At 43.7% G+C, this 19,791-nt stretch overlaps 1 protein-coding gene across 5 annotated transcripts in view; it reads right to left on the reverse strand.

The window, feature by feature from the left end:
* The window catches only part of ATAD1 (ATPase family AAA domain containing 1), a 143,438-nt gene that overhangs the window by 14,110 nt on the left and 109,537 nt on the right, over window positions 1-19,791 (reverse strand). For all 5 annotated transcript variants that reach the window (XM_029609808.1, XM_029609810.1, XM_029609811.1 and 2 more), the window contains exon 9: window positions 13,776-13,909. In XM_029609808.1, the coding sequence (XP_029465668.1) occupies window positions 13,776-13,909 (134 nt within the window). The remainder of the gene's footprint in view (window positions 1-13,775; window positions 13,910-19,791) is intronic.

The raw sequence follows: 19,791 nt of genomic DNA on the forward strand, positions 1-19,791 counted from the left end.
CGTAGAAGCTGGTTATGGCGCTTACCAGTCAAACGAATTAAAAGAAATAACACTCTTCGTCGCCCAACCTAAGGGACTAACTAAAAGCAAGTAGGCAGCCCAGGATGGGTTGTGGATTGGCCTGCCTTCCTTAGTGGAAAGGAAATTATCAGGTAAGTAGTAATTTCTCCTTCCTTTGTACTCAGGCAGGCCAAGCCACACAAGTGGGATGTACCAAAGCAATTCCCAAAAAGGGTGGGAGGTTGCCCTTGTTTCCGTCAACACTGCACATGCGAAGGCCGCATCCTCCTGGGCCCGAACATTCAAGTGGTAATGCTTGCAAAAAGCATGAAAGAAGGACCACATCATTGCTCAGCAAATCTCAACAGGAGACAACTGAAGCTTTGCCTACAATACCGCCTGAGCTCTAATGGAATTTGTCCTAACCTGTCTAGGCAATGGGTCATCTGCTTCCACATAGGCAGCTATGATGTCTTTTTACTTAATGGAAATAGTTATCTAGGTCACCAGTTCACCCTGTTTACCTCCACCATGGAGCACAAACAGATGATTAGACTTCTTGAAAGATTTATTAATCTTTAAGTACCGCACTAGGTGCCGTTGATATCCAAGGCATGCAACAGACTATAATCCAACTCATCTCTATCCCTGTCCAGCGTGGGCATTGAAATAGTCTGATTCAAATGAAACGCCAAAATCACTTTCGGCAAAAAGGAAGGAACTGTTCTAAGCTGTAAAATCACTTTCGGCAAAAAGGAAGGAACTGTTCTAAGCTGTACTGCTCCTGGAGTCATTTGTAGGAACAGCTCATGGTAAGAAAGAGCTTGCAGCTCAGAGAGCTATTGTGCTGAACAGATTACTACGAGAAAAAAACTGTTTTCAAGGTGAGCATCTGCAAAGAGAGATCATGGAGTGGCCGAAAATTGGGATCAGTCAAAAAACTCAAGACCAGATTAAGATCCCAAAGAGGCACCATTAGCTGCAAGGAAAAACGTAGATGCTTAATTCCCTTCAAAAACTTGGACACATCAGGATGGGAAGACAATGCTTCCTCAATGACTTGCCCCCTATAACAAGCGAGAGCTGCTACCTGCACTTGAGAGTGTAAAGGACCAAGCCTTTAAGCAAGCCCTCCTGTAACAATGTCACTATTAGAGGATTTCAGCTTTGTGAAGATGAAAACCTCGCTCCTCACACTAGCTTGCGAACATTTTCCAAACTCTAATGTAAGCTAGACATGTAGACAATTTCCTGGCTCGGAGCGAAGTGGAAATCATCACCAAAAAATAGCTATGCTTTAGCAACAGAGCCCTCTCAAGGGCAAAACCGTAAGACAAAACTGACCCAGATTGTCATGCAATATGGGTCCCTGACAGAATAGATCTGTCCTGAGTGGCAGTCTGAGAGGACTATCCACCAGAAATCTCTGAAGATAGGCATACTATGGCCTCCGGGGCCAATACGAAGCTATCAGAAGTACAGCTGCGATCTGACTTGTAATCTTTCAAATGATCCTGCCTATCATTGGCCATGAAAGGAAGGCATATAACACTCCGCTCTGCAGCCAGACCTGAATGAGAGTATCTGTTTCCAGCGCACTCTGTTCCCTTCTGCGACTGAAGGACCATGGCACCTTCATGTTGCCGAATGTCGCCAGCAAGTCCAGATATGGGCGACCCTAGAGCGCCACTATGAGTTGAAATGTTTCATCTGCCAATTCCCAATCTCCTGGCTCAAAGTATTGCCTGCTGAGAAAGTCTGCCCTTACATTGTCCTTCCTGGCAATGTGGGAAGCGAATAGGTTCTGAACATGTCGATGTGCCCATTCCATGAGCGCATCTATTTCCAAAGACATGTGTCTGCTTCTGGTTCTGCCTTGATGAAAGATATAGGCCACCATTGTGGCATCAACCGACATTATCCTCATTGCTCGAGCTTCCAGTTGCTTGGCGAACTGCAAGTATACCAGACAAACTGCATGCACTTCTAACTGACTGATGGTCCACCACCGCTCCTCGGCACTCCAGTGACGTGCCATCAACTCCTGACAGTGAACTCCCTAATCTAGAAGGTTCGCATCTGTCATGAGCACTAACCAGTCTGATGTCATCAAGGAAAACCCCTTCCTGAGATGATCCGCTTGTAACTACTTCTGCAACTGGACGCTCACCTCCAATGGCAAGTGGAGTCTCACTGTTTACTCCTGTGCCTGCAGATTCCGCCAGAAGAACAGCCTGTGCTGAAGGAGCCACGTATGCGCCCTTGCCCAGAGGACAACATCCAAAGTGGCCACCATCGACCCCAAGACTTGCAGATAAAACCACACCATTGGGCAAATAGTCCTTCTGTGATGCAGTACGACCTGGCCAGGGGCAGAAACAGCCTGGATACAGAAAAGCAGAAGCGGGCAGTACCAAACCTATCCACCGGAGGGCGCTGAGGAAAGCAACAAAGACTACACTTCCCAGGTTCCCTGAACCGGCACATGACCCCTGGCTGGAGGGTGAGCAGGAACAGGTGGAGGAAATAGGGACTGATCCCTATGACTCAGCAGAACCCATGGAAGCTGAGGAAGAGGGTGTGCCACCGTGGTGGAGCTGGCCACAAAAGCCCGGCTCCTCAGAGGAGGAGGAGGAGGAGGAGATGGAGGTAAGCTGGGGAGAGGAAAGCTCCAGCTGTTCCTCTATGGAGGTGGAATAACCAGGAGGTTGGGGGATGGTAAATCCTGTGTTGGTAAATGGATGTATGAGAAAGGTTGGAAGGGAATTGTGGTTTTAAAAGCTGTTTAACTCTGGGCTTGTTAAGGAGAACCTAAGCGGTTAGGCTTGGGGCTTGTAAGGACAACCAGGCATTATTACAGGACTGCAGCCGGTGAGGCTACAGGAACACATTAAACCCTTTTGTGATAAAGACCTTTTTCTGTGTACTGTTTGGGAGTGCCAGGACTAGGCCTGGCACTCTGACTAGAGACTTGGACCAGTCCATAGCAGCGGTGTGCAGGAGCTGTACGAGGGGACAGACAGTGGTATATGAGCGGAGAGGGAGTCCTGAGGCCTAGCAAAGCCCACACAGAGTGCTGAGCGGAAGGGCGTGATCGTGACACTTCTCAGGGTCTGAATCTGAGAAATTAACTTCTGAATGCGACTCTCTGGCAGAAACACTCTGCCCTGCTCCGTACTGAATCGCACACCAAAATACTCTAGTGTTTGAGCTGGCTGTAAACTGCTCTTGACAAAGTTCACCACCGAGCCTAGTTCTTGAAGCAAGGAGATCACTTGCAAGAAACCAAGCGACTCTCTTCTGCAATTCTGGCCCGAATCAACCAGTCATCCAGATACGGATGGACTAGAATGCTCTCCTTGGACAGAGCCGCTGCTACCACCACCATGACCCTTGGAGAAGGTCCTGGGTGCAGTAGCTAACCTGAAGGGTACAGCCTGAAATTGATGATGACAGCTCAGAATAGCATAGCATAGGAAACACTGATGTTTCTGGAGAACAGGAATATGTAGATATGCCTCTGTCAGGTCGACAGACATGAGAAACTCCGTTTGCACCGCCATTATTGCAGAATATAGAGTTTCCATTTGGAAAGGAGTCACATGCAAATGTCGATTGACCCCCTTGAGATCCAGGATGGGCCGAAGAGACTTCTCCTGGAATAGTGCCCTGTATTTTCCTGCAGTCTTGGAACAGGAATTATGGCCTTTAAATCCAACAGCCTACTTAATGTAGTCTCTCTTCTGTTGAGAGTTGCCTGGAGAGACCATAAAGGCGTCCAGAAGAATTCGGCGAAATTCCAGAGCATAACCATCACTCACCACATCCAGGACCCACTGGTCTATCGTAATTTGCACTCACCCATGCCTACTTATGTCCTGAATCAGCAGGTGAGCTCTCATACCTTCACTGTAAAGACAGAGGTGCTCTGGTCCCAGCTTTTTAGGCTGAAAGGACAGATCTTCTGTAATGACGAGACCTTTGAGTAAATGCTCCTCTGTAAGGATAAAACAGATGGGAATCCATGGTGCTTTCCTTCGCCCCAAAAGGATGCAATGCCGCCTTTTTGTCTGTGGGTCAACAAGAAACTTTGGATTCTTCCCAGCTAGTTGCCATTTTCTCCAATTCATTGCTGAATAAAAGGGATCCTCTTAAAGGGTAACCTTGTAAGAATGGACTTGGAAATAAGTGTCTGCCAACCAATTTTGCAGCCACAACTAGCATCTAGTCGCTATCACGAAAGCAGCACCTCTAAACAGCATCTGCACCAAGTCACAGCCCGTATCAGTTAAGAATGCCGCCCCCAGTTCCATCACAATCCGCCATCAGACCCTGTCCCTCGCATCTCCTGAGTGAACACAAACCAGCCCACAACACTAGGCAGCAGCAAGAAGCAATCTGCAAATTCATTGCCAAGGCCTCAAAGGCCTGCTTAAGGATAGCCTCAATCCTCCTATTCTGAGCATCTTTTAGAGCTGCCCCTCCTTCCACTGAAATGGCAGTTCGCTTGGTGAAAGTGCATACCAAGGCATCCACCTTAGGGAATCGCAACTGATCCCTTGCCTTCAGATCCAAGGGGTACAAATCTGCTAAAGCGCCCCCCCCTTTTTTTTACATTTGCCTCCGTGGTGCTCCATTCAAGGTCAATCAACTCTTGAATTGGATCCAGGAGGGAAAAGAAACATAATGCCTTGTGTAAGGTGACCAATATGGGATCTTTCTTTTGCAAGTCCACAGCGTCACCCCTGTCCACACCTAGCATTTTCAGGGTCTGCGTCAGACTCAGCAACTCATCTCTGTGAAAAAAACGGAGCAGAGTCCAATGCGGCTCTAGATCAGGTGGAATTTCTCCCTCCTCCAAAAGAGAGAAATCCAATTCCACATTGGAGTTATCCAATGTACCAGGGATGGCCTTCCTGCAGCGCTTGCCTTCAGTGGCTGACAAGTGGGAGCCCCGAGCATGCAAACCCTTCTTAATAGGTTGCTGCACCCCTGCAGAAAGGTCTACAGATCCTGGAAAAATGCCAGGCAGGAAAAGGAGGATGGATCCAAACTGGGGCCCCACAGGTCCAAACCTGTCACTCTCAGATCCTTCTGTTGGAGATGTTTCTGTCATCGGAAACAACGGGGAGGGGACACATCTGCCACATCGCCTTCCACCCCACTCACCTCCCAAGGGGATGGCCCAACATCAGCAAAATCCATAGTGGCCAAATTGCCTTGAGCATCCAAGCAGTGCTGACACAGGCATAAAGAAAGCGAAGGCTGGTGTGCCTTTATATAACAAGCTGCACAGCTAGCTAAGTGCTTAGACCGTTTTTCTGTGGCACCATAGTCTTCCTGCACTGGACTCTAGGTGGCCTCTTGCGTGCTCACCAACAGCATCTGAGAGAACACATGCAGATACGCGCCCAAAAATAGGCTGTGGTTGTACGCGTACAAGTACTCTGTGCATATCTATTTGCCCCGAACTAGACTGTGGTCATACGTGCACAAGATACCGCCGCACGCAAAAATATAGGCTTGGGGCCTTATGCGCACGCATGCCCACAAACATCAGTGCATCTCCACACAGCAAGAATGCGAGCACACGCCTACACATGGGAAAATTGCCGCTGCGACCTACCAAGACTGATCAACCCACCGAGCCTGAGCCTCCTCTGCTCTACACTACCTTCCCAGAGAAGTGAGAGAGATGCATAGAATTTTTTTTGTTTTTGTTAACCTGAGCTAGGCCCTCACTGGCTGAGAGCCCAATCTGGGCCTTCACTGCTGAGCAATCCCTCATCCTCAAACCATTTTTTATTTTTTAAAGTCTATGCCAGTCAGGCTTCCAGGCTTAAAATGCTCAACTGAAGGAGGGACTAAACAGGTGTTACCCTCAGAAGCTCAAGTGATGCTCCAAAATTTATCTTTTCCTATAACTTTTTTTTTTTCCACAAGTAATCCCCCAGTAAGGTGAATACATGTCTACATCTGCTGAAGATGGAGAATACTGGCAGGCTGATGGGGCAGGGCTATATGTCTGTGATGTTAGAGAGTCAGCTTTACTCAGTTTCCATTTGCTGGTAGAGGTGCATAACCCATTGGCCTGCCAGAGTGCAGAGGAACTGTCCTTGATAGGAGGTACCCCAAGTCCCATCCATAGGTTTTGAAATTCCCTAGCCCTGGGAACTATACATGCTGCTACCTGTAATATCTTCAGTCAACCTGGTGACTAGAGGTCTGGGAATCAAGCCTTGTCTTCTCCTAGGCAGTATACAGAAGGAGAGCCTCAAACACTTACATGCATATTTTATGCATTAAAGTCCTGCTATGGGTATGTGGAGTCCTCTTAAAACTGCTTGTAATATGCTAGTTGAGTAGTATTTGAACTTTTTGGCACCTTAAAGCAGCACTTCAGAGTCAACTCAAATGTTAGCTATGTTGAAGTGCTCCCCTGTAAATTTATATAGCAACACTTTATAGTGTTAAATACATTAAGGAGAAAAAATAACTGCCAGGAACTGTCATGTTTTCTCCCTGACAGCAATGGCATGTCATGCTAGGTCTTCAGAGGGAGGTCTGTTTCTGGAACTGTCTCTCATATGCCTTTTGGGGGAACACAGGCAGCAGCACATAATTTCAGAATTATGTGGCGCTGCCTGTGTATTTTTAAGTTATTTTCCTGCTTATGGTGAACAGCACTTCATATCTGCATAAGGACAAGTTGATATAGTTGATTTGCAAGGCAAAAGTAATTGAATTCCATGTCAACCAATGGAATAAACTCTACATTATCGCTGGACTAAGTGGGAGGAGAAGCTGTAAGGGAAACTGCAGAATCAGCTGCAGCACTGACATATCGGCCTGGAGTAGAGATGACCTGACTATCTATCCTTGAGTATTGTTTAGACTGGAACTGCTGGTAGGGATAGTGAGTAATCCTATCCTGCACGCACACTTGTTGACATTGGACTATAAAGGACGAACAGCTATGGCTGCAAAACGGGGAGAGCGAGAAACATACTTTCACTTTGCTGGTATGCAAAGTGCTGCGTGTCCTTTGTAGACGTACGAAGTGACAGGACCCCTTTTGCCTGTGGTGGGCTGTCTCTCAGTCAGGCTGATGAAAAGGGTGTTGTGAGTATTGACCAGAATATTGTGCACGGATACAGATGAATATGCTTAGCAATAATGCTTAAGAACTGTACATGCTTAGAACTGTACATGCTTAGAATTGTATATTTTAGTGCTTAGAACTGTATACCTTTAATACTTAGAATTAAGATTGTATATCAATAAACATATTATTTTACTTTTACCTTAAAAAAGAACTTTCTCCGATTAGTTTTAAATGTGCCCCATGCTAACTTCATGGAGTGCCCCCTAGTCCTTCTATTGTCCGAAAGAGTAAATAAATTCACATTTACCCGTTCTAGACCTCTCATGATTTTAAAGACCTCTATCATATCCCCCCTCAGCCGTCTCTTCTCCATGCTGAACTGCCCTAACCTCTTTAGCCTTTCCTCATAAGGGAGCAGTTCCATCCCCTTTATCATTTTGGTCACCCTTCTTTGTACCTTCTCCATTGCAACTATAACTTGCTTGAGAATGCGGCGACCAGAATTGTACACAGTACTCAAGGTGCGGTCTCACCGTGGAGCGATACAGAGGCATCAAGACATCCTCCATTTTATTCACCATTCCCTTCCTAATAATTCCTAACATTCTGTTTGCTTTTTTTGATTGCCATAGCACACTGAGCCAACAAATTCAAAGTATTATCCACTATGACACCTAGATCTCTTTCCTGGGCAGTACCTCCTAATATGGAACATAACTACAGCATGGGTTATTTTTCCCTATATGCAAGACCTTGCACTTATCCACATTAAATTTCATCTGCCATTTGGATGCCCAATTTTCCAGTCTCACAAGGTCCTCCTGCAATTTATCACAATCAGTTTATAATTTAACTACTCTGAATAATTTAGTACCATCTGCAGATGATATCAAAATCACAGGACATATAGAAAGACTTGGTTTAATGAAACAAAGTCAGCATGGCTTTACCCAAGGCAAATCTTGCCTCACAAATCTGCTTCACTATTTTGAAGGAGTTAATAAACATGTGGATAAAGGTGAACCAGTAGATGTGGTGTATTTGGATTTTCAGAAGGCGGTTGACAAAGTTCCTCATGAGAGGCTTCTAGGAAATGTGAAGAGTCATGGAATAGGTGGCAATGTCCTTTTGTGGATTGCTAACTGGCTAAAAGACAGGAAACAGAGTAGGATTAAATGGACAATTTTCTCAGTGGAAGGGAGTGGGCAGTGGAGTGCCTCAGGGATCTGTATTGGGACCCGTACTTTTCAATATATTTATAAATGATCTGGAAAGAAATACAACGAGTGAGATAATCAAATTTGCAGATGATACAAAATTGTTCAGAGTAGTTAAATCACAAGCAGATTGTGATGAATTGCAGGAAGACCTTCTGAGACTGGAAAATTGGGCATCTAAATGGCAGAGGAAATTTAATGTGGAAAAGTGCAAGGTGATGCATATAGGGAAAAATAACCCATGCTATAGTTACACAATGTTGGGTTCCATATTAGGAGCTACAATCCAAGAAAAAGCTCTGGGCATCATAGTTGATAACACACTGAAATCATCGGTTCAGTGTGCTGCGGCAGTCAAGAAAGCAAACAGAATGTTGGGAATTATTAGAAAGGGAATGGTGAAAAAAATGGAAAATGTCATCATGCCTCTGTATCGCTCCATGGTGAGACCGCACCTCAAATACTGTGTACAATTCTGGTTGCTGCATCTCAAAAAAGATATAGTTGTGATAAAGAAGGTACAGAGAAGGGTGTCTAAAATGATAAAGGGGATGGAACAGCTCCCCTATGAGGAAAGACTAAAGAGGTTAGGACTGTTCAGCTAGGAGAAGAGACGGCTGAGGGGGGATATGATAGAGGTGTTTAAAATCATGAGAGGTCTAGAACAGGTAGATGTGAATCGGTTATTTACTCTTTCGGATAATAGAAGGACTAGGGGGCACTCCATGAAGTTAGCATGTGGCACATTTAAAACTAAATCGGAGAAAGTTCATTTTCACTCAACGCACAATTAAACTCTGCAATTTGTTGCCAGGGGATGTGGTTAGTGCAGTTAGTGTAGCTGGGTTTAAAAAAGGATTGGATAAGTTCTTGGAGGAGAAGTCCATTACTGCTATTAAGTTGACTTAGAAAATAGCCACTGCTATTATTAGCAACAGTAACATGGGATAAACTTAGTTTTTGGGTATTTGCCAGGTTCTTATGGCCTGGATTGGCCACTGTTGGAAACAGGATGCTGGGCTTGATGGACCCTTGGTCTGACCCAGAATGGCATGTTCTTACCAGATTCTGTGCAGTGAGGTTACCCAGTATAGCCCAAAGAAAATTCTGTGGATGGACCCTAAAAGTGAACCTCCCCGAACATCTCCCCAGTTCCCACCATACCCCCCCATAAAATCCCCCAAAGGAAAAAACAGCTATCACTATCTCCCTACGATCAAAGGGTCAAGGATACTTAGATGTGCCCGGGTGTCACTCCCCAACTCACAAAGGAAAGGTCTTCCCAAAAGAAACACCCACATGCCAGATAATTCCCCTATGGAACAGGAAGACAAGGAAAAGAACTGGGTATGAAAAACAATAAATTAGGAAAAGCAAAAAGGTATAGTAAATCACATATCAGCATATGGGACCTACCACCTAAGGTCCCATGGTACACCAAGTCTGTCCAATGAGACTTCTGTGCACGAAAGCAAGGTTCGTAGACCTTGATTGCAAATATAATGTTTGAGAAGAGATTAGAGTTCTGGCAAACTAGAGCAAGAGTTCCCAAAACAGGATTCCAAAGCCTTCACGGTGAGGTCACAAACAAACAAAAAAAAAGTCGTTATTGTAAGCCAAAGTCACCGATAACCAAATGCCACCGCTCTAGACAAAACCACAGCAAGAGCAGCAAGCCAACATGCAGCTCGCCTTCCATTACTCCACGGTAGGGAAAACAAGTAAATTAACAACAACAACAAAAATAAAACATTCAGGTTGCCACAATTTAAGCCGCAATCTGCTACGCTTCAGTTGGTCAAACAAAAAGGTGTGCTGTACCATTATGCCACACCCGAAGTTTCGCCGGGTACTACAAAGCAAATTTCATCTGTTTGGCGGCTAGCTGCAAACAAACAGGCACAAACTCCTTCCGTTTGAGCACTTTACTTGAAAAATCCTGAAAGATTTCAATGGAGGAACTGTGGAATTGCAGAGATGAGGTCTTGCAGGATGCCCTCCAGATAGCTTCCTTGTGGTCGTAATTCAAAAAGTGGGCAATAACCACTCATTGTCAGGAGTCTCCATCTCTTCTGATCTCCAGTCAAAGAGCTCACTCAATCACCAGATCAGACACTAAAGCCGGCAAGTTCAACACCTCAGGAAGCCAGGTAAGCAAAGAATCCCCCAGATTGCTCTCTGTCACATCTTCAGGGAATCCCACAAATCCCAGATTATTTCAGCGCAATCTGTTTTTGAGCTCTTCAATTTTTTGTCCTGAGCCTCCACCGTCTTTCATAATTTGTCCACTTGCCTCGTGTTAGCGAAAGCGTCATCCTCAGAGGATACTTGCCCTTCCAGTAGTTTCATCCTGGGACCAAATTTGGATAGAGAGGTCTTTACCTCCGCAATTTATTCCGAAACAGAATCCAGCCTATTAGTGATCGCTGCTGTAACCGCTAATGTTAAGGTGCTCACTATCGCTTCGTCAACAGGCCCTTACAGGCCTCTGTTTGTCACCGCGGCCATCTTAGAATCTCCCAGTTTTGATTTTTCTCTATCATTTTTCGTAGGTCTTGGCAACATGCCAGAGAGAGATTTTGACATATAGGTGTCATTGCTCATGTGCGCTGTAAAAAGGCAGAAAATGAACCAACTCTTAAATTTCAAAAAACTACCTTTTTGCCACAAAAAAAAGGGAGGTGACACCCGGAGCCAGCAAGAAACATGTTCTCACTCGATCATTTTATGTGACCCCCCCCCCCCTCAATTCTTTTTAATCATATGTGCTCTATATTTTAGTTTTGCATTCTAGATCTAGGTTTTAGGAATAACACTGCTCTATGATCTCATATTTATCAGTGATTCTGCTAACAATTACAAAATTTACAAAGATCTGGAAGGAAGCCATAAAGGATATGTGCTCATTTTCTATCAAATATTGAAGACACAACACCCATAACAGAGAACATTATGCTATCAGGATATTACACTATTATGCAAGCCTCTAGCTTTCCAGGAATTCCTGATACTAAAATAATGAAAGTCTGGCAGAGAACAACTTAGTGCAACTCAGTTCAGGGCTCGTCAGAGTAACAAAGGAAAAATCAATTTTTTTTTAGTTGAAGCAAGGAGTTCAAAAAATTCATAAAAAGAAAAAGAAAAAATGTGGACTTATACAGATCCTTTCTTCCAAAGAGGGTTTGAACACACTACATTTTATTAGTAAAGCTGCATCCATATCATAAAAGCTCCCAAAGGGGGGGAGCAATGAGTGGAAAACTGAAATACTATAAAGAATAAAGAAGCCTGTTTCTAATCATTAACACTCTTGATAACTTTGCCAGAAACAAGCATTTTCAAAACACAGAACAAAGCTAAAAAAAAAAAAGAAATTGGAGTGGAGGAACAACATTGCAGTTAGAGCAGCAGGCTTTGAACTAAGGAAGCCAGAGTTCAAATCCTACTACCACTCCTTGTGATCTTGAGCAAGTCACTTCAACCTCCACTGCCTCAAATACAAATTTAGGTCCTATTTACTAAGCATTTTCCCATAGACAGAAAATTGGAGAGAACCTTTAGTAAATAACTCCCAGAAAGCCCTCTGGGAAGAGGGAAATACCTACAGTACTTGAAAGTATCTGCTTTATTTATTTATTTCTGTAATTTTTACCCTGCCCAATTACCAGACATCTATTCTGGGCGGTTTACAATATAACTTTGAAGTCTCACGAAAGATGGAATATAACTTAACATAGAAACGAAGGCAGAAAAGGACCAAATGGTCCATCCGGTAAGCCATGTAAATTACCCCATGCTATATGTTTCCCAGACCAAAAACGTCAGGGCCGTAGTTGGTCACTATTTGAATCCAGTTCCCTGCTAACACCTCCTCACTCCCGTGCTTAACAGTTTTCCACACTAGCCCTCGTTGATTCCTGTTGAATCCAATTTCCTGTTCTGCCTTGCTGTTGAAGCAGAGAGCAGTGTTTGAGTTGCATCACAGTAACAGTCTTATTTAAGGTAGTAACCGTCGCATACTTGTTTCCCCAGTCCGTAAAAGTCTGGCCCTTGTTGCTGAATGAATCCAATTCCCCTTCTCTCCCTGCTGTTGATGCAACTCCATTATTGCTCTCTGCTTCAACAGTATCAAGACTTATTGGTTAAAGGTAATAACCATCACACCATCAAGTTACCCTATGCACTCTTTTCTTCAATTCCATCCTTTAGCCTTTAGGGATGCACAGTATTTATCCCATGCCCTTTTGAATTCCTTCACTGTTTTGGTTTCACCACCTCCTCTGGAAGGGCATTCCAGGCATCCACCACTCTCTACATGAAGAAATATTTGCTGACGCTGGTTCTGAGGCATCCTCCTTGGAATTTCATTTTGTGACCCCCTAGTTCGACTAACTTCTTTCCAACGGAAAAGGTTTGATGTTTGCACATTATTAAAATCTTTTAGGTATCTGAAGGTCTGTATCATATCACCCCTGTGCCTCCTCTCTTCCAGGGTATTCATACTCATATCCTTCAGTCTCTCCTCATAGGTTTTCTGATATTGACCCCCACACCATTTTGGTCACCCTTCTCTGGACCTCCTCCATCCTGTCTCTATCCCTTTTGAGATAAGGGCTCCAGAACTGAACACAGTACTCCAGGTGAGGCATCACCAAGGACCTGTAAAGAAACCCTAAATGCTAACAGACCAAAATCTATAGAAAAGAATTTTGGCAGAACTCAGGAGACAACAGTGAAAGAGAAGCAAGTCTGGGTTGGATGATGAGACTCTTCCCTGCTATGCACATTCTGCCATGTCTGGAAGAGCATGTATAAAAAGGCAGACTCTACATTCTTTGCAGGCTTTGCTATTGCTCATTTTACCTTACATCTCTTCACTCCTATGTTTGTCAAAGGCTTTAGAGAGGCCTTCCAGCTGACTACAGGGGCACATCCAAGGCTGTTTGTAATGCTGAATTGCAGGGGTGTCTCCGTGATTGCTGCACACAGCGGCAGGAAGCACCATGTGGCTGACAGCACTTCTTTACTCTGCTAGTGTGAGCAGCACAGCTACTCTAAGATTCAAACCCTTAACGGGACACCCACGAAAATGAATGTTAATACTAAAAATAAAAAATAAAAATTCAGAAGAAACTGATATAGAAAACTTTCTAGGAGTTGAAAGAAAATTAGAATTTTTGGCGATACCTTGAAGAGACACTGCTGCTTTAAAAGTCAAATTCAACTACTTACAAAGTTCAAACCAAATTGCATATTGGGTGAGGATCTGCAGATTTTGATTTGAATTCAGCAGTCTCAGAAATCCAGATAAAAACTGAAGCCAAGGCAAGATGGAATGCAAGCTGGGATATCATGGGCAGAACTGTCTCTAGTCACAGATCAGATTTAAAACCAACATTCCTTTAGTAACCTGAGATATCATTCTGCATATACACAAACACAAACACACACACCTGTCCTCCGAGGTACAACGAATGTATTCCCGGACACAGAGCAGTGCTGCATCCCGACACATCTCTTTCAAGTCACTTCCGGAAAATCCATCTGTTTCTTTAGCGATTTCTTGCAGATCCACACGTTTGTCTACCTGAAAGAGAAAACAAGATGATGCTTCAAAGTCTAAAGAAAATCTTTACACTTCAAATACTAGAGAATAAACAAAGAGACACTTTAGGGGGCCTCGTATTTCCAGAAAGAAATGTCAGTAGAGGGCAAGGTGCTTTCTCATCCCAGTGGAGTGGTTTCTCCCATGATACACAGTAAATCCTCGAACCTGTTTTATATCACTTATAAATTATTTATTTATTTATATACCGTCATTCTGTGGCCAATCACTACAGTTTACAGAATAAAAAGATAGAAGTAAGAACAAATAGATTAAGTCATAAAATGCATAGTAATAACAACAAAGATAATAAAGTGATTACAATATAATACTACTACTTGGGTTATATAATGAAAAGCAACTAAGAGACACATAAAACAAGAAGATAAAATAAAGGAAATGAAGCCTCAATCATTCCTCATTCCAGGTCCATCATAATTATTCCACTGACACAAGTAACAAAGCATTAACTTAAGCATCACTCTCGTATGCTTGTTTAAAAAGCCAAGTCTTCAAATTTTTCTTAAAAACTGAAAAATTTTTTTGCAGCCTTAATTCGGTGGGGAGAGAATTCCACAATTTTGGTTCAGCAATTGATATAGATTTCTCTTACCTCGCTTAAGTGTGAGGTTCGAACCAAAGGAACTTTCAATAGGCCTTTATTCGCGGATCTCAGATTTCATTGGGGAGTATGTAAGTGGATAGCGGCATTTAGCTGTTCAATCTTTCCATTATAAATAGATTATTTTATTTATATTTTTAAAATTCAGCTTTTCACAACAGAGGGTAAAGTAACTTGCCCAAGGTCACAAGGAGCAACCACTAGGATACTCCTCCATAGATTACCTTCTATATTTTATATGGCTATCCTACACTTGTGAGAGGTTTCTAAAGAGAACTGTCTGTCCTGTCTAATCCAATGCCTTCTCTTTGTTGTGTATATATTTTATCCATCTGCTGTACATCACTTCGTGCATCTGATGAAGTGGACTGAGTCCTGGAAAGCTCATGCTTCAATAAATTGATTAAGTCTATAGGATGCCACTGGACTCCTGTCATTTTTTTCAACTCCCCGTATCTATACACAGAAAGCAGATACGATGTTCCAGGGAACATGGAACTTCAGAGGCGACAGTGACTTTGCTGGTACCCGACTCGCACAATCTTTGTAACTAAGGTCTGCTGAAGTGATAACTGTTCTGTGCATTATTGCAGGATTCATTTGTTATGGCAAAATTAAGACAACTGAAACACAGCTGAAAAGGACAACTCTGAAGCTACACAATGCATAATTTTGTAACTTCTATAGCTAGAGCGGATTAACCTACTCCTATCTGCTGAGCTGCACTGTCTGCAGAAGCAGCAGCAAGTTTTAGTGCTTTACATAACATGAAATGCATTTTTAAAGCAAAAGAATTAAGCCTTATTTTATTCCCACTACTCAAGCATTGGCAACAGCATGATCACTACAAATCAAACAGACTGGGTTCCTGTCCTATGGGTACTGGGATATATCTATATATTGCTGTATATAGTAGATATTAATTTAAGCTATTGGACACAAAGACATAAGAACATAAGAAACTGCCATACTGGGTCGGACCAAGGGTCCATCAAGCCCAGCATCCTGTTTCCAACAGTAGCCAAATCAAGCTACAAGAAATTGGCAAGTACCCAAACACTAAGATCAGCCCATGCTAAAGATGTCAGTAGTAGCAGAGGCCATTCCCTAACTCAACTTGATTAATAGCAGTTAATTGACTTCTCCTCCAAGAATTTATCCAAACCTGTTTTAAACCCAGCTACACTAACTGCACTAACCACATCCTCTGGCAACAAATTCCAGAGCTTAATTGTGCGTTGAGTGAAAAAGAATTTTCTTCGATTAGTTTTAAATATGCAACTTGCTAACTTTATGGAATGCCCCTAATCATTTATTACTGAAAGTGTAAATAACCGATTTACATCTACCTGTTCTAGACTTTTCATGATTTTAAAGTCTTCTATCATATCCCCCCTCAGCCTTCTCTTCTCCAAGCTGAACAGCCCTAACCTCTTTAGCCTTTCCTCATAGGGGAGCTGTTCCATCCTCTTTATCATTTTGGTCGCATTTCTCTGTACCTTCTCCAGTGCAACTATATCTTTTTTGAGATGCGGCGACTTGAACTGAACACAGTACTCAAGGTGTGGTCTCACCATGGAGCGATACAGAGGCATGATGACATTTTCCATTTTATTCTCCATTCCTTTCCTAATAATTCCTAACAGTCTGTTTCGTTTTTTGACTGCTGCAGCACACTGAACTGATGATTTCAATGTATTATCCACTATGATGCCTAGATCTTTTTCCTGGGTGGTAGCTCCTAATATTGAACCTAACATTGTATAACTTCTGCATGGGTTATTTTTCCCTATATGCATCATGCACTTGTCCACATTAAATTTCATCTGCCATTTTGATGCCCAATTTTCCAGCCTCACAAGGTCTTCCTGCAATTTATCACAATCTGCTTGTGATTTAACTACTCTGAACAATTTTGTATCATCTGCAAATCTGATTACCTCATTTGTCGTATTTCTTTCCAGATCATTTATAAATATACAAGCCGTTAAGCCCGTTAAAACGGGCTACATCCCTCTGTCTCTCACCTCCCCCTCTTTCTCTCTCCCCTCACTCTTCACCACCCCCTCCCTCACCCACTCCTCCCCACCCTCCCTCTCCTATCACTCAGTCCCTCCCTCCCACTCAGTCTCACTCACTCCCTCCCCCCTCTCTCCCTCCCTCTCACTCACTCAGTCCCCACTCCCTCCGTCCTCTCCCTCAGTCCCACTCCCTCCCTCCCTCTCTCTCCCTCAGTCCCACTCCCTCCCTCAGTCCCTCCCCCTCACTCAATCCCTCCCTCCCACTCAGTCATTCCCTCCCCCCCTCCCTCTCACTCACTCAGTCCCACTCACTCTCCCTCAGTCCCACTCCCTCCCTCTCTCTCCCTGTCCCACTCCCTCCCTCAGTCCCCCCCCCTCCCTCTCACTCAGTCCCAGTCCCTCCCCCTCACTCAATCCCTCCCTCCCACTCAGTCCCTCCCTCTCTCTCAGTCACTCCCTCCCACTCTCTCTCTCCGTCCCTCCCTCCCACTCAGTCCGTCCCTCCCTCTCTCTCTCTTCTCCCTCCCCCGCTACCGCCGCCGCTCGCTACCGCCGTCGCCGCCCGCTGCCGGTACCGCCGCCGCCGCCCGCTGCTGCCACTGGACGCCGCCATTTTTTTTTCTTTCTGAAGCTGCCTCAGAGCGACGTGCTCGCCCGCACATGCGCGGTAGAGCTGGTCTCTACTGCGCATTTGCGGGCCGTCGGTCACAGGCCATTTATAAGGTAGATTGAAAAGTAAGGGTCCCAATAAGGATCCCTGAGGCACTCCACTGCCCACTCCCTTCCACTGAAAAAATTGTCATTTAATCCTACTCTGTTTCCTGTCTTTTAGCCAGTTTGTAATCCACGAAAGGACATCACCACCTATCCCATGACTTTTATTTTTCATAGAAGCCTCTCATGAGGACCTTTGTCAAATGCCTTCTGAAAATCCAAGTATACTACATCTACAGGTTCACCTTTATCCACATGTTTATTAACTCCTTCAAAAAAGTGAAGCAGATTTGTGAGGCAAGACATACCCTGGGTAAATTCATGCTGACTTTTGTTCCATTAAACCATGTCTTTCTATATGTTCTGTGATTTTGATGTTTAGAATACTTTCCACTATTTTTCCTGGCACTGAAGTCAGGCTAACCGGTCTGTAGTTTCCCGGATCGCCCCTGGAGCCCTTTTTAAATATTGGGGTTACATTTGCTATCCTCCAGTCTTCAGGTACAATGAATGATTTTAATGACAGGTTACAAATTTTTACTAATAGGTCTGAAATTTCATTTTTTAGTTCCTTCAGAACTCTGGGGTGCATACCATCCGGTCCAGGTGATTTACTACTCTTAAGTTTGTCAATCAGGTCTACCTTATCTTCTAGGTTCACCGTGATTTGGTTCAGTCCACCTGAATCATTACCCATGAAAACCTTCTCCAGCACGGGTAACCTTCCCAACATCCTCTTCAGTAAACACCGAAGAAAAGAAATCATTTAATCTTTCCGCGATGGCCTTATCTTCTCTAAATACCCCTTTAACCCCTCAATCATCTAATGGACCAACTGACTCCCTCACAGGCTTTCTACTTCGGATATATTTTAAAAAGTTTTTACTGTGAGTTTTTGCCTCTACGGCCAACTTATTTTCAAATTCTCTCTTAGCCTGTCTTGTCAATGTCTTACATTTAACTTGCCAACATTTATGCATTATCCTATTTTCTTCTGTTGGATCCTTCTTCCAGTTTTTGAATGAAGATCTTTTGGCTAAAATAGCTTCTTTCACCTCCCCTTTTAACCATGCCGGTAATCGTTTTGCCTTCTTTCCACCTTTCTTAATGTGTGGAACACATCTGGATTGTGCTTCTAGGATGGTGTTTTTTTTTAACAATGACCACGCCTCTTGCACACTTTTTACTTTTGTAGCTGCTCCTTTCAGTTTTTTTCTAACTATTTTTTCTCATTTTATTAAAGTTTCCCTTTTGAAAGTTTAGCACGAGAGCCATGGATTTTCTTACTGTACCCCTTCCAGTCATTAAATCAAATTTGATCATATTATGATCACTATTGCCAAGCGGCTCCACCACCGTTACCTCTCTCACCAAATCCTGTTCTCCACTGAGAATTAGATCTAAAATTGCTCCCTCTCTCGTCTGTTCCTGAACCAATTGCTCCATAAAGCTATCATTTATTCCATCCAGGAACTTTATCTCTCTAGCGTGTCCCAATGATACATTTACCCAGTCAATATTGGGGTAATTGAAGTCTCCCATTATTACCGCACTACCAATTTGGTTAGCTTCCCTAATTTCTCTTAGCATTTCACTGTCCGTCTCACCATCTTGACCAGGTGGACGGTAGTATACTCCTATCACTATAGTCTTCCCCAACACACAAGGGATTTCTACCCATAAAGATTCAATTGTGCATTTAATCTCGTGCAGGATGTTTACCCTGTTGGACTCTATGCCATGCCGGACATAAAGCACCACACCGCCACCCGGGTGCTCCCCTCTGTCATTGTGATATAGTTTGTACCCCGGTATAGCAGTGTTCCATTGGTTGTCCTCCTTTCACCATGTCTCTGAGATGCCAATTAAGTCTATGTCATCGTTCACTGCTATACATTCTAATTCTCCCATCTTACTTCTTAGACTTCTGGCATTAGCATACAAACATTTCAAAGTTTGTTTTTTGTTTGTATTTTCATTCTGCTTTTTAATTGATAGGGATAAGTTAGAATTTTTTAGCTCAGCTGAGTTTTTAGTTACAGGCACTTGGACTACTTTTCTTATTATTGGAACCTCACTGTCGGGATGCCCTAATTCTAATGCATCATTAATATCCTTTGAAGATACCTCTCTCCGAACCATGCGCTGCTGAGCGACTGTCGGCTTTCCCCTTTGTTCTAGTTTAAAAGCTGCTCTATCTTCTTTTTAAAGGTTAATGCCAGCAGTCTGGTTTCACCCTGGTTAAGGTGGAGTCCATCCCTTCGGAAGAGACTCCCCCTTCCCCAAAAGGTTCCCCAGTTCCTAACGAAACTGAATCCCTCTTCCTTGCACCATCGTCTCATCCTCGCCTTGAGACTCCGGAGCTCTGCCTGCCTCTGATGACCTGCACGTGGAACAGGGAGCATTTCGGAGAATGCTACCCTGGAGGTTATGGATTTAAGTTTTCTACCTAAGAGCCTAAATTTGGCTTCCAGAACCTCCCACATTTTCTTATGTCGTTGGTGCCC

Source organism: Rhinatrema bivittatum, chromosome 7 (assembly GCF_901001135.1).
Source record: "Rhinatrema bivittatum chromosome 7, aRhiBiv1.1, whole genome shotgun sequence".
Classification (NCBI taxonomy): domain Eukaryota; kingdom Metazoa; phylum Chordata; class Amphibia; order Gymnophiona; family Rhinatrematidae; genus Rhinatrema; species Rhinatrema bivittatum.